Consider the following 27,148-nt stretch of genomic DNA (forward strand, 5'->3'; position numbering starts at 1 on the left):
AAAAATTAAAATTTGAATCAAAAGTCATTTGTCAGATTGCTTCGGAGCTCATTTTACATTAGCAGGTTATACACAGGCCTCTTGTCTCCTGGTGTGGAAACGTTTAACCTGCCTGTTAGAAATCATAAATAGACTAGGTATGAGTTAAATGTTGCTTTCCTAGGAGAAAAGGAGTACTTATGCTCAAATAAATTTGTTAGTCTCTAAGGTGCCACAAGTCCTCCTTTTCTTTTTGCGGATACAGACTAACATGGCTGCTCCTCTGAAACCTTTCCTAGGAGGTTGATCAATTCTGATTACCTTCTTTCCACTTCCTGGTGTGTGCAAACCATAACAGCACAGAAAATGGTGAGATAGTTACCGTATTGTGTTGCAATAAATCATGAATTTATTTCAGATAACTTTTTATTTATTTTATGTAGTCTTACTGCATAATTATCAACAAAGCAATACTTGAGATTTGATTCACAGCATTTCCATACTTTCTGACCATACTATATATGCTTTACAAAACCATATGTAAACAGAGTATCTGCTGTAGTACATGAAACATCTGCTGATACATGAAAGAAGGCACATAAAGATTTTCATTTACAAACAAAAACTACATGTACACAACACTAGATAAAAACACTTCCGTTTTTTGTTGTGTTTACTTTAACAGTTTGATTTTTCTCAGTGCAGATAACTAGAGTGTCTAATGCAGTACTTTCATTGCATTAGATTTAGTCTCATCAAATAACTAGAGGTATTGATAATGAGCTATCTGTTACTTTTCCATTATTTTGGCTAAATTTATCATTTGACTTCATTTTCAAATAAAAGAAACAGACAAACAAAATTTCTAGAAGTGTAGGCAAATCAGTGTAAAATAGTTTTTAGTTAAAGCTACCGAAGTGGAGTCCTTTAAGTAAGATGTTAAATGTAAATACTGTGGTACTGCAATGATCTTAACTAATCATAAAAATCCTGAAACGAATGTGTAAGAAGTACCTGAAATAAAGTTGAGATGACAAAAATAAAACTTCTGAATATAAAAATTGTTAATGTCAAGGCTTCATGCTGCCCCTACTCTCTTGAAGGTACAATAGCCCACTTGTACATAAATAATTTTAGCAGGAGATATCAAATACTCTTCTATCCAGTTTTCCCAGCACCTAGAATATATGGTTAACTAACTACATTACAGGGCAAAAAAGTAATGGCAATGTTTTAACTTTGGTTTTGTTGTACATTTACATATCCTTGGCCAGATCCTCAGCTGGTGTAAATTGGCATAGCTGAACTGATTTCAGTGGAGCTACATCTGTATTTACATCAGCTGTAGTTTTAAAACCCAATTTCACTCTGACACAACTGTAATCCTCAAAGGGGGGAAAGGGGGAGCATACATGTGAGGACAAATTTTGACTCTTATCTTTTGTTTCTTTAGTTGACCTAGTGCTATTTTAGATTAATAGCCAACACCGGCCTCTCAATTCATCCCTATATATCCAAAGTGTGTTCCTGCCTTGAAATTTGCCCAGCGTTCCTTCACACATCAGATGGAAACCATAGTATCTCCTGTGTGAGAGCAAATATACAGTTTCTTCTAAAGCTAGTGACAATACCCTTTAGTGGATGAGCCAGCAAGAGTCACTGGAGTTAGAGCAGTACTCATCCTTCAGAAACACATTTTAACTCTTTTAGCAATACACTGATATGTCTGAAAACAATTTTTGTTTTTAAAAATAAAGTTTTATTTTCTTACCGTAAGGTCTCAGTATGCCATCAATTTTATGCAGAGCTCACCTTTGGAATCATCAGGGAAGCTCTGCAAAGAAACCAAAATTGATGGCACTGTATGACCCTGAGCTGAACAACCGGTAATAAAGTGCTGTCTTAATTCTAGACTTTATCTCTTGTGAATGTGCTTCAAAGAGCACAGTATATTTAAAAGAGCTGAGAGTTGGATAGGTTGTGTGTTCTTTGAACTTCCCTTTTTTTTAATCAGAGGAATTAATAGAAGCATTTTACTGTCAAGAACTCATTACCACTAATGAGTCCAAACTATGAAATCTTATGTCAGTGTCCATGAATAAGATTTAGAAAATTATAGTTTGGATTCAAATGTTTATACAGATTTAACTACACAGTTAATCAAAAATATACTGTATAATATTTAATAAAATTAAATACATAAAATAAAATTTTCAACACTATACAAACCCCTATAAAAGTTATTTTCTCTTTATAAGGCAGTTGGCAATCTACGTTATAACCATGGGAAATAAATAATATACCTTTGGTTTCTTTACTATTTCACCATTAAAAGTACAGTACACCTAAAACATATTTCTGTATGAGATGTTTCACAGGAAACACTGCATTGTGTACACCAAAATAATATGGCTTTTAATATTATTCATCACTTTCAGATTCTTCATCATCACCTATTGGATATGACTGGACGTTGTTCTGAGTATACATTTTTGTTTTAAGGGGACAGTTATGATCCATGAGTATTGCCTAAAAGAAAAAAGAGTAGGGGTATTAGCATATCTGCTAAACATTTTAATGATGTCTGCAGCTGCCTGTTTTTCACAAAAAGCCACACAACTTTAGCCACTGTTTTAGGGACTGATTCTTCTTTCATTAAAGTCAGTGGCAAAACCTTTGAGTTCAACTAGAGTAGGATCAAGCCCATAAAGAATATAGGTGAAAGCCTGACCCCACTGAAGTCAATGGCAAAACTTCTATATATAGGACTTCAGTGGGACCAGGATTTCACCCTATGTCACTAACTTGAAATGTGAGTTATCTTTCCAGTATGTTACAGATAGTGAATTTACAGCTACATTTTGCATCATCATCTGTTAATAATCTGAATCACAAGAGGGCAGAATACCATTGCTTTAAGGAATGGTTCTATCCTGGGTCACTTGATTTCCCCACCACTTCTGACGCATCAAATCAATGTGAATAATCCACACTATGACTACTGTTCATAATATTACCAGTTACCTCCCTACACATGGAGAAAATTTTCCTTTCTGGTTTCAGAAACTAATTCAAACTTGTAGCATCTATTCTAGTCTTATACAGTGGATCAAATTCTGCTCTTAAGGTATGTCTACACTGCAATTAAATACCACAGCTGACCTGTCAGCTGACACAGGCCCATGGGGCTCAGGCTGGAACCCAAGCTCCATGACCTTGCAAGAGGGGAGGAACCCAGAGGCTGGGCTCAAGCTCAAATGTCTACACTTCAATTCTACAGCCCCATGATCCTGAGTCAGCTGCCACAGGCCAGCCAGTGGGGGTTAATTGCAGTGTAGACATACCTTTAGTTACCAGTGAAACTGGTAGCCCAAATTAATACCTGGAATATCCCAGTGTAAATTTTATTGACTGAAGTTGGGCCACTGTGAGTTGCAACTGTAATATCAGGCCTTGTCTGTGAGAACAGAGTTTGGTGGCCTGTTTATTTGTATTTAATGCTAACCTATAAAAATCCAGTTATTGCAATGCAAGGCCAGCCCACTACAAACCATTGACATGATATTCTATTGATAGATTATGGTTTTTATTAATCATGCAAAGTTAATAAGGTAGGATATCGGCTTTCTGTCCTCTTCATCAAAACTGAAAGCAGAGCAGTGCCAGATCAGTAACATGCAACAAGTTACTTAGAGAACAGTGAACTATGCAGTTATAATTTGAATTATGGTAGCACTTATAGGACCCAATCAAGGTTGGGCCCCTCATGAGGTGCTGTATTAATGTCTGATTGAAGAACTTAAACATCATAGGTGTAATCCGGGCCTCATTGAAGTCCGTGACAAAACTCCCCTTGACTGCAATAGGGTTAGGATTTCACTCCATAGAATTGCAAAATAGCAATCTGCACACAAGACTTTAAGGCCTTTGAGGGTAAGGGACCCTGTATTTTTACATCAGTATAGTTGTGTGAGGATTACTCCAACCCAAAATTGGCCTTTTGCCCTTAACAAGACAGCTAACAGTAAGCTGGTTGTCTTCACAGTGGGACTTTTTTTTTTTTTAAAGCTCACCTGTAGCACAGGCAGATGGAAACTGGCTTTGAGCACTCATGCATGAACAGTGTTTTCTACTTGTCTACTGTTCTTGCCACAGGAAAAGGAAATGGTCCAATCAATGATGCTGTACTTGACCTATGGTTTCACTGCAGCTACTTACTGACAAGAGAGTAATATAATTTCTGAAGAAAAAGGTGCAGTTGTCTAACTGCTTATATACAAAAGATTCCTAAATATATTGCAAGAGAGTTAAATTCAAATTAGTGTCAAGGCTTATCTTTTTGGTTTGTCTTGTTGTCCCTGAGATTTTTTTTAAACTGCATTTTGGGAAGACTTTGTATATCAAACTAGAGCAATATAGCTATAAGAATTTCTTGCCTACATACAATATTAAAAGGTCCCTCAGTTTAGTTAGAAATTACACAGTATATATATTTTTAAAAGGTACAGTGAATGTTTCTTTGCTCCCAAAAATAGTTCTGTTTTTTCTTGAGTTTCCTGGTTGCTGGTTATAGGCCATTCACAGGTCAGTCTGCTAGTTACATGTGTACTCGGGGTCATGATGAGTTCACAAAAGCAGAACTAAATGCCAACCCTCCTCCCCCTTCTATTGAATTCTAGTGGAATGCCACAAGTTATAATGCATGATGGGTAGTTTTACTAATGGTGATGGAGTAGCTACATTTTCCATTTCATTTTGAGGGCTTCAAATATCCGAACTTGAATGGGAAAAAATGGTGTCATTCCATATATCTTCATCAGTCTTGGATTTTTCATCCATTAAAATCTGCTCCTTACTGCTTTACCAAATAGATCAGTGGAGAAGAGTAAAGGGGAAAAAGGACCAGAGAGAAGGAAAGTGCTGCTTGTGCATGTTATGCTTGAATTCCGTTTTCATTTTCCTTTAATGTGGTTTAATCAGTTTAATGTGGCAACTGAACTAAAAAAATGTATCACCTATCCTGGCTTGCATGAAGAATGTAATTTTATGGGATGAAAAATCAAGGTTTTATAAAAACAAAACCATCTGTAAGTTTAAATACATGAACCTAAAACTACCGACAAGGGCAATTGCCCCCCATTGTTCTATAACTACCCTAGTGGAGACAATCCTCATGGATATGCTCCAGCAATTAAGCTTTGGCTGTTTTCTGAGCTGAATCACTTTCACCAAGTATACGTTTTTCTCCAAACTGCATACTTCCCTGGCTTCTGGCTTATTCTTCCTTCCTCAGGCCACTTTCTGGGAACCCCAGGTGTTTGTTTTGGTTTTTTTTCATAGCTGCAACTAGGCTCTCCTGCTCTTGAAGTGCCTGAATTTTCTCTTCTTGGCTGGCTCTCTTTTTGATAGGAAATGTCCCTCTTATGTTTCCTCTCACCAAATCTTCTACTGCCTTTCAAACAGATTTTCCAAGAAACAAGCATCTTCATGTAACAAAGACTGAAACAAAGCTATAGAGCTTTGCCAGTTTGTATCTCTGGCAAACAACAGTAGTTCTTAGTTATTTCTCGTCCCCTGTCCCTATCTCTAATCACTATACAAAATGATCATTGCAGTCTAAAAAGGTCATGATGAGTAGTCTGCAGAAATCTCTGGAGAATTGCCTTCAGAATCTGTGTACAACTGTATGTAAGCTGAATCCACAGTTGGCAGATTTTCTGCGAGTATTTTCTGTTCTGCATGTGCCTGTACTAAGTGTGACAGAGTCACATCAGGTGGTTCTCTTCTTACCTTTCAGAGAGATGTCACTGCACATGGAACACAAGGGCCCATGCATAATTACGTTTTGCTATCCTAAGTGCAAAAGTGACTGCACCTGTACTTAAGGAGTACATCTTGGGTGAAAGCCAGCATTCTTCCACATTGGGAAGGACCCAGGGCCCCTAGGAGGAAGTATTGGGCTAGACCTGCAGTTCCATGGGGCTTGGAGAGATGATGTAGCCAGTATCATACTGGGTTTGTAGGGTTGTCTGGGTCTTGGAACCAGAATACTGGTAATTCTACATTGTTTGGGCTGTATTTAACCTAATGATGGGGATGTATCATGTCTCCTATCGTAGCCAGGCAGCTGCACCTTCCTAGCCTCTTGCCAGACAGCTGGAAGAAGCATAAGAGCAGAGCAGTACATCAGCCCCAGTGGTAAGAGGATCTCTGGGCTTGGACCAAGCAGAAGGAATGTAGGTGACTGGAGAAAGGAGATAATGGGAAGGGGCAGTAGAAGAGGGAGTGATGGAGGGAAGGGAGAGGGAGCAGCAGATTTCAAGGCACAGAGGAGAGCTGTGGAAGGGCAAGAGAAATAGACAGCAGTGAAAGAATGAGGCGAACAAGAAGCAGGCCACGGCACAAGAAGGCAGGGGGGAAACCAGCAACAACTGCCTTGGAAGAAAACAAGGCTGAAGATAATGTACATGATAAGATTAAGGCATAAGATAATGTGAGAAAAAAGAAGCAAAAGGAAACTCAAGAGAAGGCCGCAGCTACAGCCAGGAAAAGTGGAGCAATTAACTTGTAAGAGGGGCTGCAAAAAGGAGGAATAAAGAGGAGATGGAGATGGAGCAAAATACATTGTAAAGGGCCTTTAAAGGTATGTCTATACTGCAATTACACACACTCAGCCGGCCTGTGCCAGCTGACTTGGGCTCAGGTCAAGGGCTGTTTAATTGTGATGCAGAAATTTGGGCTCCAGCTGCAGCCCAAGCTCTGGGACGCTCCCACCTGGCGTGGTCCTAGAGCCTGGGCTTCAGCCCAAGCTTGAACGTCAACACCATAATTAAACAGTCCCATGAGCCTGAGTCAGCTGGCATGGCTTTTTCACTACAGTGTAGACATACCCGAAGAGTACAGTAGAAATGACACAAAGAAATAAGGACTTGATGAACCTCAGCAAAACACTTTTCTGGAGTTAGGAGGAAAGCAGATAGAGCAAATCTGAGTTTGGGGTTTCCACACCAGAGGCGCTGCAGCATTTTATACTGCATCCAGCCATTACACTGTTGGGGAACAACTTTGGGGCCCTTATTGCTCTGAGTCAAAGAAAGCATTTTATTGCAAAAACAAAAGGAGGGAGTGCTAAAATACTGTAGAGGGGCTCAGGAAATACAGTTCCAGTTAAACAGTGGAGTTACTACTCTAAAGAGGAGGGGCAGAGATGGCAGAAAATCCATGGGTCCTTTGGTTTTCTGGATAATTAATGCTAGAGAAGTATAAATAAGGCATTGTTCATTTTACTGCAAAACAACATTTTCTGCTTACCATTTTTTCCTCTTTGGCAGGTGGACTTCGAAGGAAAAAACACAGAGGAGCAAAGAGAATATCCACAATCCCTATAATTGTCATGAGCCATGGAAATCCAATTGCCTTTGCAATGGCACCACCAGCAGAGGGACCTTTTGGAAATAAAAAGCTCTTTCTAAATACTGCAAAATATTTATGATAATGACTGGGGGCAAACATATTTTTTAAATACAAAATTCATGGTCTAAAAATCCATTTAAGAAAAGTAAATATGCATTTAAAATTCATGTTTAAGCACAAAATGCTGTTAGGTACCAATCCTATGTCCACTGAAGTAATTGGAGATCCTATACGGGTTTCAATGGCCATGGGATCAGAACTCTTGTACACTGTTCTTGCACCACACCTAAGTAAATAGGCTAGACACAAGGTTTCATGGCACAGTACACTGAGGGGAAGACAATGGAATCCTTTCCTTCCCCAGCCAGGCAAAGGAGAAACCAGTACTTTAGCTTCGGGTACTATAATGCCCCCACACTGGGGACCTAATTTTCTTGGCTAGCACCTGCCCTTCCCCATCACGGCATATAGGAGGTGTGGAATCTCCATATAGGCTGCCAGCATTCTGTTCCCCTACCAACCTAATGCAGCAGAATCACACGAGCTTTGCAGTTTATAGAGCCTATAGTGCTCTGGGTATTTGCCCCAAGCCTTTTTTTAGTTTCTCTTTTCACGTCTATTAGATGCATTACAAACAGGAGAAAATTAAGCCCTTACCTAATGCAAACCCCATGCAGAAGGCAACATCAGCTATTGCATACACACTGCCATAGACTGAAACATGACGCAGATCTACAAGGTAGCCCATAATTGGCATCATTGAGGAATCCACCATTCCTGATTATGATGATAGGAGGAAAATTGTATTTCATGAAACAGCTTTCATTTGTCTCTCTTAATATATCAACCTCATATGATCTAAAAAGATGTAAATGAAACTAGAAGAATTATTAACATAAAGAAGCTTTTAATAACATATTCATTTAGAAAACAAACTATTCAGTCCAGGCTTATACATCTTTGCTTATGCCTATAAGCATAAAGGATTATACTGGTTTCAAGTCTGTCATTATTATTATGCTGTACTTCACATGCATGATTTGTGAGCTGTTTTCACTGTGAGTACAAAAGCCGCATGAGTTATCAGATCAAAAAGCTGCATGATATTTGTGGTTTATAAACATACTGTAATTTCTACACTTACTAACAGTTCTTTGTGTTTGTAGGCACTTCAGAATACCTGCTAAATATCAAATTACTAAACCATCTGGCAACCGCTGTACCCTGTAATCATTAAAAAATCCCACTCAAGTTTCACTACATGGCCCATTATAAGCAAACACATTCATGTGTACTGTGATGAGAGGGCACATGTGTATGGTAGGGAATTTACGCTGGGTCAGCAGTAAGTCGAGTGTGTTTGCTTTTATGTAAATGTCAGGCAATAGTAAAGTGCTGGGGTTTTTTGTTTTGTTTTGTTTTTTAACAATGCATTGCTAGAATTCTGGGACATCTTAAAAGATCCATTGAGGTCAATGGAGTTATTCCCAGGTAACAGAGGTCAGAATCTAGTCCAGTTGCTGAAAGTCTAGGTTGAACACCCTTGAGTTCAGGCCTTAAAACTACTGCTAGTCTACTGCCAAATTTGTTTCAGAGTGTAACCTTGGGCGTTGCCCACTCAGAATGGCAAGAAAAAGAATCTTTTATGTAATTCTGTAGTAATGTTATTTTTCTAAATAGACAGCAAAATATGTATATACAAGTAATTTTACTTACCAATGGCAAACCCAACCCCAAAATTTGGTGCTATGAGCCCATATATGTTTTTGGCAAATGGTACCTGCAAATTAAATTTCAGAGATTTAAGTATAACCCATCACATCTTGCTAATGGGATCATTTGTCTTTTTCGCAAATAAATCCTCAAAACAATTCATTTAATTGTTTAGTATGGAAGCATGGAGCAGTTTGTACAGAAATATAGATGAAAATATTGTAACTGTTTTGTATGATTGTGTCATAAAAAATACTTATTGCATTTAATTACAGCTTATAATAGCTGTTGATTAGGAGAGAACTGTAAGAAATTATAGTTCGTATTCTTCAACTCTTTGATCACCTCCTACAACATGATAAGCACTCTCTAGAAGGCAATTTTTGTTGAAAGCACTCAGGATTGATTAACAAACTGATGTTTAAAAATGCATCACAAGCAGAAACTTCAATAAAATCTCACAAGCAAAATACATACTCAAAGTTAATATATACATTTTTTGAGCTGAGTTGAATTTGTAGTTCATTCTGCTGACATGTCAATTTTTACTCACACATAAAATGCTTATTCCCACGATTATCATCCCAAGTAGAGCACAAAGCCACCTATCAAAGGAGAAATGTTCTCTCTTAGACATCAAACAAATGCAGATTTGTTAGAGATGGTCTGGAATTTTTCAATGCTATTTCTAAAGTAGTAGTGCAGGATTATGTAACCAAATACGTAACATGATTTATTTAAATGAAATTTCAGGTTAATAATATCTAATAAAATCTAAAGATTTCTATTATCAAGTAACTGCCTGAGGAAAAACTGGAAATGCTATATGAATATGCTGAAGGATTGTGGTTTTTTAATTAAGCATACCTTCCCATTTTGTGTGCAAGTACCCCAAAAATATTAGTTCCGATAAGATAAGAGATACTAGCTGGAAGGAAAGCAACGCCTGGAAAATATGAAAAAAACATTTTATCAACAATGATTTCAGTGAAGTGAAAAACTAATAAGTTCAGACACAGCAATTGTGATTCAAACAATCTAATGGAATCCTGGTGCCTGTACCAAAGCATTAAATATCCGGTTTTTCCAGCCCTTTCATGGAATCTAACAAGATTATCCATCAAACGCAGTACCATTGTGACGCCTTCAAAAAGAGTATTTCAGTATCAGCTATAAGAATCTCTGTATGTGTGTGAGAAAGAGACAACAAAATTATATTCAGAATAAATATAATAAACTTTGGGCCAAATCATGGCCTATTCTGCGTGCCACAGCAAGGGGGTACCTCCCTCCAACTTCCTTACACCAGTGTGCCTTACTGCTGCTTCCACCAGGCAGGGAACTGCCATCTTTACAGAGCTGCTACATCACCCCCTTCTGCAGGTGGGCAGGAAGAGGCACACTGAAGGGGCAGAGTCAAGGCGCCTCTCTCTCCTGCCAAAACCTAGCCCTTTGTTAGGCAGGAATTAAAGTTAAGAGTACATCTCAGTAACTTAAAGGTAAAAAAAAAAAATCTTAAAAGAACATTACTGGTTTTTTTAAAAAGTCATTTGGAGAACTAATATATTCAGAGTTAAAGTTAAACTTAACAACAAAATCAATCATCTGAGTCACCTAAGGCAATTTGCAGTTAAGGTCACCCAACCAATAGCACCAGCCTCCTATCTCCCCTCAAACTTACTTTATAAGATATGTTATTTTTGATCAAAGACTTTTTCTAAAGGCTTGAGCAGTCCACAGACTATGACTGTGGAATTTTGAATTTGCACTCACTATTTGTTAGACCAGGGCTTTCCAAAACTTCATTGCACCGCGACCCCCTTCTGACAACAAAAATTATTACATGACCCCAGCAGGGAGGACCAAAGCCTGAGCCCAGCTGCCCCGGGTGGCAGGACCAAAGTCCAAGCCCCACTGTCCCAGGTGGGGTGGGGGGGCAAAGCTGAAGCCCAAGGGCTTCAGCCCCAGGCAGGGGGCCTGTAACCTAGGCCCCACCACCCAGGGCTGAAGCCATTGGTCTTTGGCTTTGGTCCCAGGTGGTGGGGATCAGGCTTTGGCTTTGGCCCTGGCCCCAGGCTCCAACAAGTCTGAGCCAGCCCTGGCAACCCCATTAAAATGGGGTCATGACCCACTTTGGGATCCTGACCTACAGTTTGAGAACCGCTGTGTTAGAGGGTAAACTGGGATTTTAAGAGGTTCAAGTGTGCCTGGTGATTCCAGCCCTCTTCCCCTGCATCACATGACAGAGAGCAGGTGACTGAGAACCAGGCCTGCTGGGAAAGATAAGAGGAAGCCTGCCCTCAGTAGGAGAGGAAAACTGGTAGAAATAGTACCATGCTTGAAGGATCGATATTTTCCTGGTGAAGGACACTGGGGAAGGTTGTTTGTGGAAGAAGGCAGGAGAAGAGTCAGAGAAAAAGGTGCTGTAGGAACTGGCTCTGGGAACCAGTGGAACAGGACAGTTGGCCTTAGGACAGGTGATTGTCCCCAATTCAGAGTCCCAAAGACTGTAGTAGGGAGGACATGAGCTGCCTGGAGAGATGATGAGGAAAATGCTGTGCAGAGGAGAGGAGGAGGGTTACAGGACTCTTAGTTTGTCCTGGAACGGTTCTTGCTTTAGTCCTCTAGCCAAAACAGCAAGTTATCAACAATCCCAGAACAACTGAGGCCTCAGATCAGAAGCTGAGGTAGTGCATTCATCCTGATGTTGGATTAAGGGAAGCTGCTGCTATGCAACTATATGGATACAGTAAAGTTAATGTACCATCCCCATTTTTTTTTTCAAAAGAGTTTTAAAAAGTCCAGTCTGTGGCTGCACATGAGGAATATGCTGTATTTTGCCCATACTGTGCGTGGAGCACTGAACATGAACCAGAAAGCTATGTTCTTAAAATGTTTTTCATATTTGAGTCTGATATTTAAGAGCTAGACTGTTGCTCTCCTTCTAACCCTGAACAAGGAGTGGTGTGCAACTGCCCTGCTCCCAGAAGAGCATCCCAGAAGCCTGTTCCCTGGATCTCCGTTCCTGAGCAAGGGGGAGGAGTAATCTGCTGCTGACTAATATTAGCAGATTACTTCCCCCTCTGCATCAACTCAGCTTCACCCTTCTCTGCCCACAAGTGGGGAGTAGCAGCTTTATAGAGCCGGCTCTCTCCACTGCACCACAGAGGCAGGGAGCTAGGGGAAAATCTGACTTCTCTGGGTAGGTACCCAGGACAAGGTAGTGTTTTGTGACTGTGCTAACCTTTGTTTTTCATGTGAGTGTTATCATGCTGTAAACTTAGGAGGTCTGTGTGGGTAGATATACTAGGTCTGTATCTAATGGCACTCTTATAGCTCGTGACAAGTGGTATCTTTGTGAATGGGAGTGAGAATGATGTTCACCTAAGTGGACATTTGCACTTCTTTCTGAAGTGTGTACAGCCATAAACACCAGAGTTGCTATCAGACTGTGTAAAGTGTCCTAGTTTTGTGATTATTGAAGGGATGGATCTGTCTGTTGTGGAATAGTAAGACTGCTTAATGTCTGGTCTCTTTCCAAGACACTGCTACGAGAATAAAGTTTAAGATGGTTTGGATGCCTAACTGCCTTTTCATACACGAAGATCTTTGAGTTTCTTTGACATGTTTAATCTTAACTCTGTATATTTTTTTAACTGTAATGTGCTTGTAAAATTTATATCAGGAATTCGGGGATAAACTGGAAAGAGTCAGAAGACATTTAGGGGGAGATTGTCCTGGACACTTAGGAAGGTGAGTGGATGAGGTGGATGGAGGCAAAAAATTGCTTCATCATTGCCCCTTGCACGCAGCCCCTCAAAAAACAAAACTTGCAGGCCCCATGCAAGGATCAGGAATTACAGCAGTTCTTCAATGCCAGGGAGTGCAGTGAAGCGTGCACATTATTCAAAGGGGTGGGGGGAGGAGGAACCATGGCACCATCCCCTTTCTGATTGGCCAGCCAGTTGGGGGGAGCAGTTTCCCTGTATACCAGAAAGATCAGGGAGAGAATTGTGCCTCAGCAAAACATAACCTCTCTGCCAAGGCTCCCTCTGGGGCAGCTGAAAAAACAGGGAAAATGTTCCATATTAATCTGTATGACACACTCCTACAGAGCTTGAAACACTGAAAGCTCAATGGGATTTCCTTTGCAATATCTTGCCTGTGTCTTTTTATATATATATATTTTTTTTTTCCATATCTCTAGACTTGGAACAAATAAGGAAAGAAAATATTTCATTGGCTGGAGAATATAGAAGATGAATATTGCAGCTGTATAGTACACTGCTTTCATCTGGTAGTTGTTAATAACGTCTAGAGCAGTTATTGCCTTGGTAGTTAAACTCTTTAAATAAACAAATATAACTTTAAAAAAAAAGGAGGCACAAAAAGTAAATCCAATAGTAAATGAAAACGAATGTGCCTAGTATTGTCTGAAGGTGACCAGAGTCTGACTCTACTGGTCTGTTGCAGGGAAAAAGTGCTAAAGGCAAGGGCTCTTAATTGAGGCAGCCTTCTCACCAAACATGGAGTATTCAAATGTATCTGATTGATTGTATTACAGAGTACAGCAGACGATTTCCTATCAGAGATAGACTAACCTCAACAGGTGGACTGCTGCTTTCTGTGCTATTTGGAGCTTCCAGATGGACAATCAATACTTGAACTGTATTTGGAAGCAAGCAGGAAGCCAGTACAAAGATTCAAGCACAGGTGCTATGTATTCATGATGGCCCACACTATTCAGGAGGGGGGTCAGCTGTATTCTGAACCAGCTGGAGGTTCCAGAAAGACTTAGATTGCCCTAAGCAGTGCACAATACAATAGTGCAGACTGGATGAAAAATTATAACAGTAACCCCATACATAATTTTTGTGTGTGTGTGTGTATGTGTGTTTTGAGATGGACAGAGAATAAGTGCTGGGCAAGAGTGTGCAGGAAGTGGCAGAGTGAGATTTTTCTTTGCTTTAGATTATAACAAAATTTTCAATGCCTCACAAACCCCTCGATTTGTGTTTTGTGACCCATTGGCTGAGAAACACTTGTCAGCATAGGGAAATATCTAGAGTAGTATTACTTTCATCTTATCCAGGCTGAGTGATAACCCAGCTCATCTTCATCCAGAACCCTATCTCTTTTAGACATTGTGAGACTCTAGAACCTGGGTTTGAGGAGGAGGAGTATACTGAGATTATATGTGGGGGGTAATAATTGGATTATATTGACTATCTATTATTTCTCTCAGGTTTTTGTATGGTGAAATAGTGTGGGATTTTTTTTCCTGAGTACGTTTGTGAAAATATCTGACTAAAATGTAACATTTATTTACCCACCTGCCAGGACATGAGTGTTATCCACAATATTAATCCCTATCGTGATAGTAGCACGTTAAGGCCCTGATCACGAGGCTGAGGCTGAGACTGGGGGTGGGGACGGAGCTGAGACTGGGGGTGGGAACAGAGCCACAGCTGGGCCGTGGTGGTGGGCTGGCAGCCAAGCCTTGGCCAGGTGTGGATCTGAGTCGGGGGACTCTGGATGGGACCAGCTGCAGGGCTGGGAACCGGGGCCACCCCTGGGGGTGGGGCTGGAGCAGAGCTGGGGGTGGATCAGGTCTGGGTGCCACTCCCTCCCCGCCCCCCATGGGGACTGACCTGGATCCACATCACCCTCCAAAACATTCCTCCACACCCCCCTAGAAGGGCATGCCTCACAGTTTGGGGAATTCTGGCATAGGAAGACAGCCCTCCACCCTAAAGAATTTACAATTTAAGGGTCTGAACTTTCCGTGCACTCCTCTGGGGCCCAGGATTCACCACCCATATGGAGCCAATTCCAGAACTTGAGCCTAATTTAAGACATACTAGTTACATTTTAAACAAGAAAAGGGAAACAGAGAGGACAAGGCTAACTAATATATTCATGCTATTACTTAGGAAAATCTACACACAATTTCTTGGTTCCGAATCATTAATTTTTAAAATATAAACTAACATCATTTAATGCCAAGTGCCCCAACACTGAACTCTCATTGACTGTCACAACATACCTATCATTAATTGTCTGACTCCTTGTAGATGTCACAGCAGAAGGGGACCTTAAGGAAGGATGTAAGGAAGGAGAGTCTATTGTACTTATGGATCTGTTCAGGGACAACCTTCCATGTACAGGGGACAATAACAACTTATTAGCATCTTACGCATTTACAGCTATCCCAAGCAAGGGAGCTTCCAACATGTCCCTGGAAAGGTAATACCACAGCCTAATAAACTTCACTATGAAGAAGCTTTTTCTAATATTCAGCCTGAAGTTTCTATTAATTCTATTTCATTACTTCTAGTTATGCCCCCTTCTACAAGGCTTAGTAATTCCTTTCTATCCTTTGTTCTGGTATTTTTACATTCTTCAAATATCTGTAGATAGGTGAGGTGAGGGTCCTGGTAACTGTCAAAGGCCACTTAGGAAAGGATAGAAGAATTGAAGCAATTCTGTCACTCCTGATTATTCTCTAAGCTCTCTCCCATTTCTTTATATGTTCCTAATAATGAACTAAAAACTGATGGTCTTATTCCAAATGCAATTTCACCATGGTCACATACTGCCCTATTATTTGATGTCACTGTAAGTATCTAAAAATCATCTGGCCTTTACATATGACCTTCAAACTCATATTTCATTGCTCTCTGCTATCACGTCTAGGTTTCTCTTGATATTATTGCTCCTCGGGTTTCTTTCTCCTATCTGAATATCTGCTTTTTGGATTAGCTTTCCCCAGATATACTCATTGCATTTTTTTTGTTGTTGCTCCTCCCCTAGGGTGAATCCTCTTTTATTTCCTGACCTTATTTCTAACTTCCACATAGTAGAGGATTGCAGAACTGTTGCTGTGAATTTATTGTTCTGTTTACTTCTTTTGAAACCAAACCAACAAGTGTATGACAATTCAATGCAGACTATGCCTAGCATTCTAGTCAATCATTTCACACTCAAGTAAATCAGAGTGGTATGTGTTCAAATAATTCCCTTAAAGTACACCACAGCCTCTCCTCTGGAGCCAGCATATTTTTTTCTTGCCTATGTCATTCTCTTTGGTGTTCATAAACAAAATTTAGAGAGAATTTTTAGCCATAGCATCTTATGACTAACCCCCCTATACACACACACACAGAGGTCACAATGAAAAACATGCCATTTTTGCGTATAATAAATGGATGACATTACCCTAGTCCTGTTGTGAGCTGAATTTCTACATCATTCTACTTACTATAGGAGAACTGGAAAACTACAAAAATTTTACTGAACTTAGCCAAGATTTGCAGTTAGCTATGTAAGGCAATGGGTAAGCTGTGAAATACTGAATCACCAGTTTTCCCTTTTCTACGTTTTATGGAGTATAAAACCAACTGATCAAAATCAGGACTTCTGAAGGAACTGCAAGATTGTACTTCAAACAACTAGACTCTAAATCGTATAAAAATCATCATTTTCAAAGCTTCCAGTTCAAGATAGATTGTAAACACTTTCAACTGCTAATGCCATCAAATCAGACAAAGCAGGATGGAATCAACTGCTTTTATCATTAGGGGATAAAACTAGTATTAATTAGAATGGATATTCTCCTCCAAACAATCTTTATTCAAATAGGAAGTTCTCAAACCTCATTTCTTTGACATCAATAATATGTTCTGGTTGAGGGAGGCAGATAAGCAACTTTCCACTAGATGGATTCTGTTTTCTTCTGTAAGGGAGGCTTTAAAATCTCCAATCTTATATATTAATGATGTGCTCACATTACAATATAGCACTTTTTGTCATGGTTGATGGTTTGGCAATCTTTTAATTATTGATGCCTAATTCGATTCTGGCTTCCTGAGGGTGCTTTTTTTAGAACTATAGTTTGCATGTCATCTGTGGTGATGATCTAAAATAATACAATTATGAGTGAATAATATTGTTTGTAGATAATAGTATTTGGGATGATTATAACATCCCTTTAACGTTATCCTTCACCTACTGCAACATGCTCAGTGTTAACTACAGTTTAAAAAAGTTTGACTAGAAAATTACCTGTTTAATTAAAATGTCACATATTAACACTAAAGAGGAAACACAAAGAATGTTACCATGTGATAACTCAGATAATGTGAAGATACGTACTTTCAGCCTCTTAAAATGTTTACTTTATAGGCCAGATTAAGCTGTAAACTCTGACTGCTTTACCCCACTCTGGAGCATCACAAAATAATCAGATTGTACTAGCCAGTTTCCACCTCCAGCTAAATGCACATGCTTGCACATCTTTCTACAATATCCCCTGCACACATTCTCTTCCCCTCCCTCTCCCTGAATAGATCATGAAATAACTCCTGACTTTCAGTGATGTGAAAAGGGAATCTGATTCATCATTTCACCCTTCTCAAACATGCAAACAACTCTGTCAGACACAGCATGCTCTCCAGAAAGCAAACTAGCCCAGATAAATGAACAGGTAAATCAATCCATATAGTTAATCCCCTCCTAAAATAACTCCACTGAAATGATTTAAATAAAATAACTTAAAAGAAAAGAAAAAACAATCATGTAATGAATACGTTTGCTGCCATCATATTGTTCGCTCTGCTTGTATGCTCTATCCATTTGTCTGTCTTGTCTACTTAGACTTTGAGGCAAGACTGCCTCTTAATCTATGTCTGTACAGTACTAATTATAATGGGGCCCACCCCATTCTCAATTTCTATGTAGGCACTAGTGTAATAAACATGATAAATAACACCAGGGGATGGGATGGGATGGGATAAAGAAAATGCAAAGGTATTAAAAATAAAACAAGATATTGCCATGAATGCTCATAATGTGTCCTAAATATAGAGGAGAACGAAGGAGCACTGTGCTTGGTATCTTGGCAGAGTCCTCATTATTGAATACTTTGGTTTTTTGGTGCAGGCTTGTTCATCCCAAAGGCAAAGAACTTGGCGTGAAACCCTGGCCCCACTGATCTCAGTTACAGAATTCCCATTGACCTCAGTAGGGCCAGGATTTTGCCCTTGCTCTTAGGAAGTATTAGGAGCTCCATGGAGAAGCCCTTTGACAGAGATGATTTAATAGTAATAGAAGAGGATGAAATCCTTCAGACTCAGGGAGGTCCTCCCAATCCTCCCTTCAATTTGGTTGCAAAATTTTAACAAGGGCCGAGAGCTCCCTCAGCATTCCTGCTGTAAACTGTTAGTTCTGGGATGTCTCTATACACGTGTGTACTACATAAAGTGCAGATACAGATGTAGTACTGCCAGTCCCAACCATTCAAAACTATGAATCAAGTGCCCCCAAACCATCATCTTGGCTTAAATCATGAGACTTTAATAAAAAATAATCTTGGGTTCTTTTTATTTGTCTTCTGGTTTTTGAGCATTTATGGTGCACTCAAGTCACATTTTGATACTTTTCTCTGTAACCACAAGAGCCAGAAACTTTATTTTTAAATGAAATTGAGATATTTGTATACTCACTGGTCTCCAGGAGCTGGGGCTTCAAGTCAAACATCAAATATTGCAATAATCATACTAAAATTATGATAGCTGGCATGCTCTTCCATCATGCTGATGTATAGACTTGGAAGGATTAATTTTTTATCGGTAAGTGTCAATAAACATTGATTTCACCATATACACACAAACTGATGAAAAAAATATTTGTCAGTGATAACTGAAATTTACTGCTAGGCAAAGTAAGAAAAATGCTGTTTGATTTAAGGCTGAAACTTCAAAATATGTTGACAGATTGTGTTCTAACAGTTATAATCTTTAACTTTTGATTCTCAATGTCTACTCTCATTAAATAATTATGACCCTCCATAATTTTCCGCAGTTTAAATGGATAAAAATAAAAAATGCTTCAATAAAAAATCTATTATCCATTGAAATTATAAAAAAATAAAAATTGAATTCTGTAGTGTGTATATCTCACAAACAGACAACCTCTAAATATGTGTACATAATCACACAATTAAGTACGATGTTGACCAAAAGACGAAAAAAATGATCATCTTGCCATCTATCATCAAAGCACCCAAAAAGACCACTGCTAACAAAACCACACTTGGAACAGCCTCATGCTACAATATACAAGACTCAAGTAAAATATATTGCACTCTACTTTACCAAGTTGCCATTTTCTTGAACACATGGTCTCCATCATCCAGATAGGCAATGCTGGTTCCAGCATAGCAATAGCCATGTTTGCAAAGCAGATTGATCCTTAAAGAGAAGAGGGGTTGGGAGAGGGAAATGCAGGGATTATATCACTTGGATGTTAACACCAAAAGCTGAACAGAGAAGGGCAGTGTTTATAGAAACAATGTGCAATTATAGAAACAATTGTAGCCCTGTTTGTCATACACCAAATATTGATTAACTTTAAATGGTGGAGAGGGGGATCACGTAAGTCTCCAACTTCTTATTTATTTCAGTTCTCCGAGGAATTGTACAATAAAGGTTAAGCTATTTTCATAATGGGGTGGGGGGAGACAAAGATTTCAGTGAGGTTGGTGACATTTAGAAAGTGCACTAGGTCTGACTGTTGTACAAATGATAAGTTATAACTATAATCTTTTGGTCTTTACATCTGTTCTCTTGGGGCTAAATCCTAGCCCTATTGTGTACAAGGCATGGCCTCTGACTCCATTCCCTAGGTACTTGAGGATGATTAAGAGGAGGCACTGTGTCCCTTCCGGGCTCGTAGGTGGTGTGATGTCCCCATAATTCTGTCAGCCACAGAGAACCTTAAAAGAGCTGTGTATCCCTTAAAGCAAAAAGTAGCTGTGATCATGGGGGATGCCCTCTACTCCCGCCAGGATATTGGGGAGGATAGAAAGTTAATCTCCCCTTTCTTCAACAGCATCCTACTCACTTCCAGAAAAGAGAGATGTTTTTCATTTATTATTATTTTGTAAAACTTGGGCCCATCTTGGCCCCACTCCCCCACTGCAGCGGCTCAGCAGGGGCTGCAATTAACTTTGCAGATGCAGCACAGTGAGGAAAAGGTCCAAGATCTATTGAGGGCTTCTATAGGAAGCAGGAGTGCTCATTATTATGGGTTATCCACACCTCGAGAGGCTCAATGTATCCCAACCAGATGCAAGGATCTCTCCTCTCCAACCCCTTCTGCAAAGCCAACATGGGTGTGCATGTAGATAATACTTAGTCCTGCCGTGAGTGCAGGGGACTGGACTAGATGACCTCTCAAGGTTCCTTTGAGTCCTGTGATTCTATGAAAGACTAGTGACACGCTTGATCCATAGTAAGAGAAGACCAGAACTTGGCCTCTTATAAATGTGGCACTCCCTGTGGTCTCAAATATTTTGAAGTGCATCCGATGAAGTGAGCTGTAGCTCACGAAAGCTTATGCTCAAATAAATTGGTTAGTCTCTAAGGTGCCACAAGTACTCCTTTTCTTTTTGCAAATACAGACTAACATGGCTGTTACTCTGAACCCTTATCAGAAGTATTCTACCGTAATATTATAAAGTTCTGTCATAGCACTGTTCAAGCTACAGTGCTTTTGACCATTACTGTGGAACCCTCTAGTATTTTGTATAAGGGCTGGACTTACAGCCTTGGAGATGTAAATCGTCTATGCTCAAAGGAGATCTAGTGCAGGTGGTGGTATTTCAAACATCCCCAAACTGTGTTACAATATGCCTCAGCTAGAGCCAAGTGGAATGTTTTATGAAATTTAACATGTGGTAAATTTACCTGTTGAATTCAAGGAGCCAGAATGACTCATAGTTTCTTTCCAGATTTCCCAATCACACTTATCTGCATCTTCACTAAATTTTTCCTAGTTACATGGTTGAAGTCACAAGGTATTTTTTTCTGATTCCCTGACAAGAGGCGCCTACCCATTTTGCTCAAGAAAACCTGCACAATCTGGGGGGTGAGGGGTAAGAGCAGGATAGTGAGACAGGTATATGCCTATCTGCTGATACACCACAAAGTGAGCTTCAACAAAGTTTTAAAGCCATGGTTGTAACGAGTACCCTTAGATATGTAATCCTCAAGTCTTTCTAATACTTACAGTCTTGGACTGGTATTCAGAAACATTCAAGTGTCTCTACGGTAGTTTACCAGTCAATTTTTACCTTTAAAAACTCAAGTCTAATTTGTCTGACGTCATAGAGAAATTATTTCTCCTGAAAGAAACCTCTCATCACACAGTTCAGCACAAAATGAGCACCACGGTCATTCTTTGTTCAAAAATGCCAAGGTGTATTAGACTACACATCTAAGACCCCTAAGACAAACTTGTAGACTCACTACCCATACATTCCTGGGGCAAGCAACAACGGCTAATGTAAACTTTCCGCTACATTTTGTGCTCTTGGAACCTTCAAATGTCTATGAGCAGTTTCAATTAAATACACAAGGATGCCCTGTCCAAAACCAGAAGTCAACTGAGCCTGAAAGAACACCTTGATGCTGGAAAACCACTTCATCTCATACAAAATGCAGCTGGAGGAATGAATTCTATTCTATCTTAGCCCTGGTCTACACTTGGGGGGCAGTCAACATAAGGGACGCAACTTCAGCTACGAGAATAGCGTAGCCGAAGTTGACATACCTAGATCGACTTACCGCAGCGTCTTCATGGCAGTGAGTCGACTGCCACCGCTCCCCCATTGACTCCACTTGCGCCTCTAGCAGAACTGGAGTTCCAGAGTCGACGGGAGAGCGCTCGGGGATCGATTTATCGCGTCTAGACTAGACGCGATAAATCGACCCCCGATATATCGATTGCTACCCACCAATCTGGTGGGTAGTGTAGACCTACCCTTAGAATCAAAGAAGAGCTCAAGTAACAAAATTCTTATTCAGGTCTTAATAAACTTACCCAAAGATAGAATTCAAAAATACAGATGTGTATAAAGGAGTTGAGTCCATTTCCCTAACAATACATGACAGAAAATGTCTCTAGGAGAGGGGTTCTCAAACTTCATTGCACCGTGACCCCTTCCAACAACAAAAATTACCACACGACCCCAGGAGGGGGGACCGAAGCCTTAGCCCACCCAACTCTTGCCACGCAGGATGGGGGGGCCAAACCCAAAGCCTGATCCCACCGCCCTGGGCAGAGGGCTCAAAGCTGAAGCCCAAGTACTTCAGCCCCAGTCAAGGAGCCTGTAACCTGAGCCACGCCACGCAGGACTGAAGCCCTTGGGCTTGGGTCCTGGGCGGTATGGCTCGGGCTTTGGCCCCAGGCCCCAGCAAGTCTAAGTCAGTCCTGGCTACCCCACAGTTTGAGAACCGCTGCTCTAGGGTTTGCCACAACCCAGCACTTGTAACAACCTTGTAATTACTTTATGACCATGGTACTTCATATCTTTATTACGTAGGTAGGACATATTCCAGCACAACAATAGGAGTCTGAGCTGGTATTCTGCAAGGTCTAGTAAAGACTTATATGCCAACTTACTGATCCCTTATTATCAGGAGGCAGATAATAAACGTTTGTCATCCGTATCTCTCTACAGTACTGAACTGACCTCTTTCATGAGGTGAGGTGAGATTCATATTTGGACAAGACATATGCCACATTCTTCCTGAATTATTTCCTGTTGGCCTTGCAAAGTTCCTGTAGGTGATGGGAGAACTTCAAACTGCTACCATTCGTTTGGACCCTGGCTCCTCATGGCTGACAAAATCAAGTAGGGATGCACTGGGTGCATTACTGGTGGAGACCATTAACGCCCTCCTAAAGATACTTTCCTCAAATGGAAAATTGTCAGACCCCTGCTCAAGAAACCACATCTTGATGTTAAAATTTTACTATCATGGTATTTCACTTATTCTGGTTTTGGACCAGGTTATTTAAGGCAACTTGACTTTGTCAAGGCAACTTCATCCACCTGGAGTGCTCAGTTTTCTTTGATCCTTTCAATCAGGTTTTAGATCTGGATATGATACAGGGATTGCACTTCCCGTGTTGGCTGATCTCTTCCAAGAAATGACATCCATGGATGTTTCTTTATCATCTGTCAGTAGCCACTGATATTATTGACCAGGAAGCTTTTTTTGCTTGACTGCAGACCATCTGATAGTTGTCTGGTTCCAGGCTTTTGCTTCTGACACAGATACCAGAAGGTGGTATCTATTTGCTTTTTCACACACACACATACACACATACCCCTCTTCCTTCTTCAGGGCTTTCTCATGATATGACTCTAATTTGTCATCCCTGAATGTGCTATATACTGTCCATGTGTGAAAGCTACTGCAGGAAACATTGAGGCAGTTTGAGGTGCGATGTCACCAGTATTTGGATGACACAGAATTCTAGATCTTTCTTTAAACCCCAATGGTATAGACTGTTCCTGCTTTCCTGGCTGCTGACCAAAATAGGGATTCAAAATAGAATGAGCTCACTGAAGCTTAATCCAGACAAGATGGAAACGTTAGCTGAAGAAAGCATCTAGATAGCGTCTGCCCTCATGATTGAGAGGATCTACCCAACTCACATTAATGGGGTGTGCACTCCGGAGGTACTTCTGGCTACCTAAGCCACCTGGAGCTTCAGAAGCAATTAGGGACCCAGAAGTGCCTTTTATCATTTTTATTTGGCATAAAATTGTGACCATTTCTCTCTGTGGGCCCTACCACAGTTATCCGTGCCTTTATGATCTCCAGACTGGACTGTTTCCATGCATTCTACATGGGACTTGACAATCATTCAAATGCTACAGCCCAGTTGCTTATCAGAGCTGGCCATAAGGACCATATTGTACCAGTGCTCCAATGACTGTATTGGCATCCTATTTGCTGTGACATTTATTAGAATAAAAGCGCTGAACCCACCAGCAACAAGGAGTGATAACTGAATATACGATATATAAAGGAATAAGGTACAGCAACAGGAGCAAGGAGAAGCTTTCCATGGTTGAGCTTAAGCTCTGTTGGATGTAAACCAAGGCACGAGAAGCACCTCTTAGAAATATCAAGAGATCTTTTCATAGAGCCTCTTGCTACAGATAAGCCAAACTAGTTAGAGAAATGCATATACCTTTGACTATAAAGTAGACAATTACGAATCAAGAATTTGACTTACATGCAGAGGCCCTGGAGTCTAGACTTATAACTGTGAAACTAATACCTCCAAAATGAGAATGCAGAAAACATTTTAAAAGTGTCAGTACATTTATAACTCCTAAAATGCTCATGACTTTTACTTGTGGTTAGCAAGGCTTCCCACTGGAGCTGCAGTGAAAGGTTTGCCTTGGTAGCTAATTCTGTAATTCTGATTACAAGTCGGTTATACTCCATAAGCTTCCTGTACATTGCAAGCCTGACAGTTCCCAGTGGGCTCACAATGAACAGTGGCATCCCCACCCAATTCCGCCTAGCATAGCACCCTGAGAGAGAGAATGGAAAATTCAAACTTATTTGAGCCTAAGGTGTGGCCTATATAGCTATATCAGCCAGTTATATAGCTTCCTGTGGGAAAGATTAATCAAATCAATAATGTCTGTAATAGCAAATGACACTTACCATTAGACCCTGAGCTATCTGCGAGCAGGCGCCTCTCCCAAAATCCTATAAACATAGTTCATTCTCTAGGTACAATCCAAACTCACACCATTTCTAATGAAAACAAAGTTCATCTTAATCCTTTTCCCCAGGCTTGGATGCTCTGATAAATCTTCCCTCACAACTGCTCAGCAACATGCTGGATCTTCTTTCTCCCCAGACAGCCACACTTCACATATATCAAGGTGGCACAATTGTCTCTTGACTCAAGATTCACCTACATTGTGTATGAGATTGTGAATAGCATCTCATGTAAACGTACCCTGACCCCCTTGGGTATGTACTTGCTTATGGAGCTAGTACAGAAGCCCGCATGTGGCATCCTCACTTCTATTTTTTCATGAGCTAGCTAGAGTACAGCTAATGCAGGTATGTCTACACAAGCTGCCATTCATATCCCTGGTTGCAATGTAGACATACCCTCAGTGAGTCAGCGGAACTCACTTAACCCCTTCCCATTCCATTAGAGTTTTCCTTATTGCAAAGCATTTATCCTAGTAAATAATAGGCTTTGAAAAAGAGTTACGTATGTGTTTAGCTGACCAGAGTGTGTATTGACATAAGCCTAACTGATATAAGTATTTTTTCCTTCAAGTTTCTCAGGTGAACAATGCATGCTTTACATAGTCCTACGCAGAGATGGATGTGAACCATAATCTCTGCTCTTTAGGAAGGTCAAAGTCCGATGTGAATCCAAGACTTGCATCTTAAGCCCATCTGAATGTCCATGAATTATTTTGTTCCTGGAACCTTGTTTTAAATTAACATTGCAAATAATTGTGATGCACTGGTAGAAAGTTATTCGTAACCAGGGCCAGAGTAAGGCAGTCCGGGATTCAAGGTACAGCAAAAAAGCACAGTCAGAATTAAACTCTATAAGAATTAAACTGTACCTGCAGCAATAATGATATATGGATCTCTCAAGAGAGTCAGTAATGGTGTCCCTTTTTGAGTCTGTCAGACAATAACAAAATCGCAAGGTTAGGAAGGGCAAAACATCACCCATTATATAAAGTCGTTTTTTATGGTGGTACTTACTTCTGGTTGTGCTCTGGATGGTTGTAGAATAAATAACTGAACAGCTGCAAAAAGAAATCAATGCTGTAGCTGTTGTTTAAGATGGTGGCTATACTACACAGTAAAAATGAATGAATTAAACAGAATTATGAATGTTAGTATTTACTGACCTCCATCTAACAGAGCTAATGCTGCCAACACAAGGAAAGGTGCTGTCTTTCCCACAAACTCATACATCACACTCCCAAAAGGTGGACCCACTAGGAAAGAAAAACAAGGAAAACATTCATGGTCCTTTTTCTTTTAAGATTTCAGCATATTGGAGAACCAGTTCATTTAACACTGAAATTCAATGCTAAAATTCCCATCCGTCTTAATGGTCATTAATTAAAATAACCAAAGCACTATAACTCAGTATAAGGAACATATTTAGATAGAATAGATTAGATTAGATAATTTCCCAGGGATTGTTGTCTGCAGTCTACAAACATTGCTCAAACAAGAAATGTCAAGCATGGGCCAGATCCCACTTGCTTTACTCACACAGTCAGGTCCACTAATTTCCCTAGTACTATCTGTGTGAATAAGGCAAGCAGGATTTTGTCCCTATGGAAGTAAGAATGCTAGAAACCTGACAAAGGATCTGAAAGGTGCTCATGAGGATGAGTTTGGTAGAAATACTGATCTTAGAGCCTGTTCATGGTGCAGTCAGGAAGATTTTTTGCCACTGACTTTAATTGGAACAGGATGGGCCCAAACCTTTGGCAGATCTATGTTCAACTCTTGGATTTAAAGATAGATTTATGTGGATGAGAACATAGCCCATAGTGTTTGTATTTCTAACTTCAAAGGCTTTTCCAAACAAACTGCAGCTGCACTGCTTAAAAGCCACCTATGTAACTGAGAATGAACAATGATATCTCTGGATGTTAATCACTATTCTCCAGCACACAGCTAAGGGGAGGCATTCTGAATCAGAGATGATTGGTGACAGAATTTGAAAGTTACAAGATTTGTCTTCCTTTAGCAAAATGTATCTGCATATTAAATTTATTTTAACTTTTTAAAACTATTTTTAGTGTGCACTGTTAATATAAACTGGAGATAGGATGATAAAATCCTGTTTCATAGAGGGGAGATACCGAGTGGAATCTCCTATAACATCCATACACTACAGATGTGCATTGTGGGTTTTTTGGATTTGGGGCAGGTAGTTGGTTGGTTTGGGGGTTTTTTTGTTTGTTTTTGTTCCCATTAATATTTCATCTCACTGACCTAATACTCCCATAGCCAGTCCTCCTAATGCAATTCCCATTGCATTGCCTCTCTCTTCATCATCTGTATAAACACTGGCCAGCATACCCATCCCTAAAATTAAAAAAAAAAAATTAGGCAGTTCTATAATATAACTTATTTTCATTATACACCAGTTTATTGAATATTAGAAAGATGTG

General features: G+C 40.0%; 1 protein-coding gene across 3 annotated transcripts in view; it reads right to left on the reverse strand.

Annotated features, from left to right (window-relative positions):
* Nucleotides 1-387: 387 nt before the first annotated feature.
* SLC18A2 (solute carrier family 18 member A2) overlaps nt 388-27,148 on the reverse strand; it is a 56,433-nt gene continuing 29,672 nt past the window's right edge. For all 3 annotated transcript variants that reach the window (XM_048859533.2, XM_048859534.2, XM_048859532.2), the window contains 11 exons: nt 26,970-27,062; nt 25,865-25,954; nt 25,716-25,759; nt 25,571-25,631; nt 19,260-19,355; nt 9,973-10,051; nt 9,659-9,710; nt 9,109-9,172; nt 8,050-8,169; nt 7,291-7,424; nt 388-2,508 (listed from right to left, as the gene is read on the reverse strand). In XM_048859533.2, the coding sequence (XP_048715490.1) occupies nt 2,401-2,508; nt 7,291-7,424; nt 8,050-8,169; nt 9,109-9,172; nt 9,659-9,710; nt 9,973-10,051; nt 19,260-19,355; nt 25,571-25,631; nt 25,716-25,759; nt 25,865-25,954; nt 26,970-27,062 (941 nt within the window). In that variant the 3' untranslated portion in view covers nt 388-2,400. The remainder of the gene's footprint in view (nt 2,509-7,290; nt 7,425-8,049; nt 8,170-9,108; nt 9,173-9,658; nt 9,711-9,972; nt 10,052-19,259; nt 19,356-25,570; nt 25,632-25,715; nt 25,760-25,864; nt 25,955-26,969; nt 27,063-27,148) is intronic.

The sequence above is a fragment of the Caretta caretta genome, chromosome 7 (assembly GCF_965140235.1).
Source record: "Caretta caretta isolate rCarCar2 chromosome 7, rCarCar1.hap1, whole genome shotgun sequence".
NCBI classification, from domain to species: Eukaryota; Metazoa; Chordata; order Testudines; family Cheloniidae; genus Caretta; species Caretta caretta.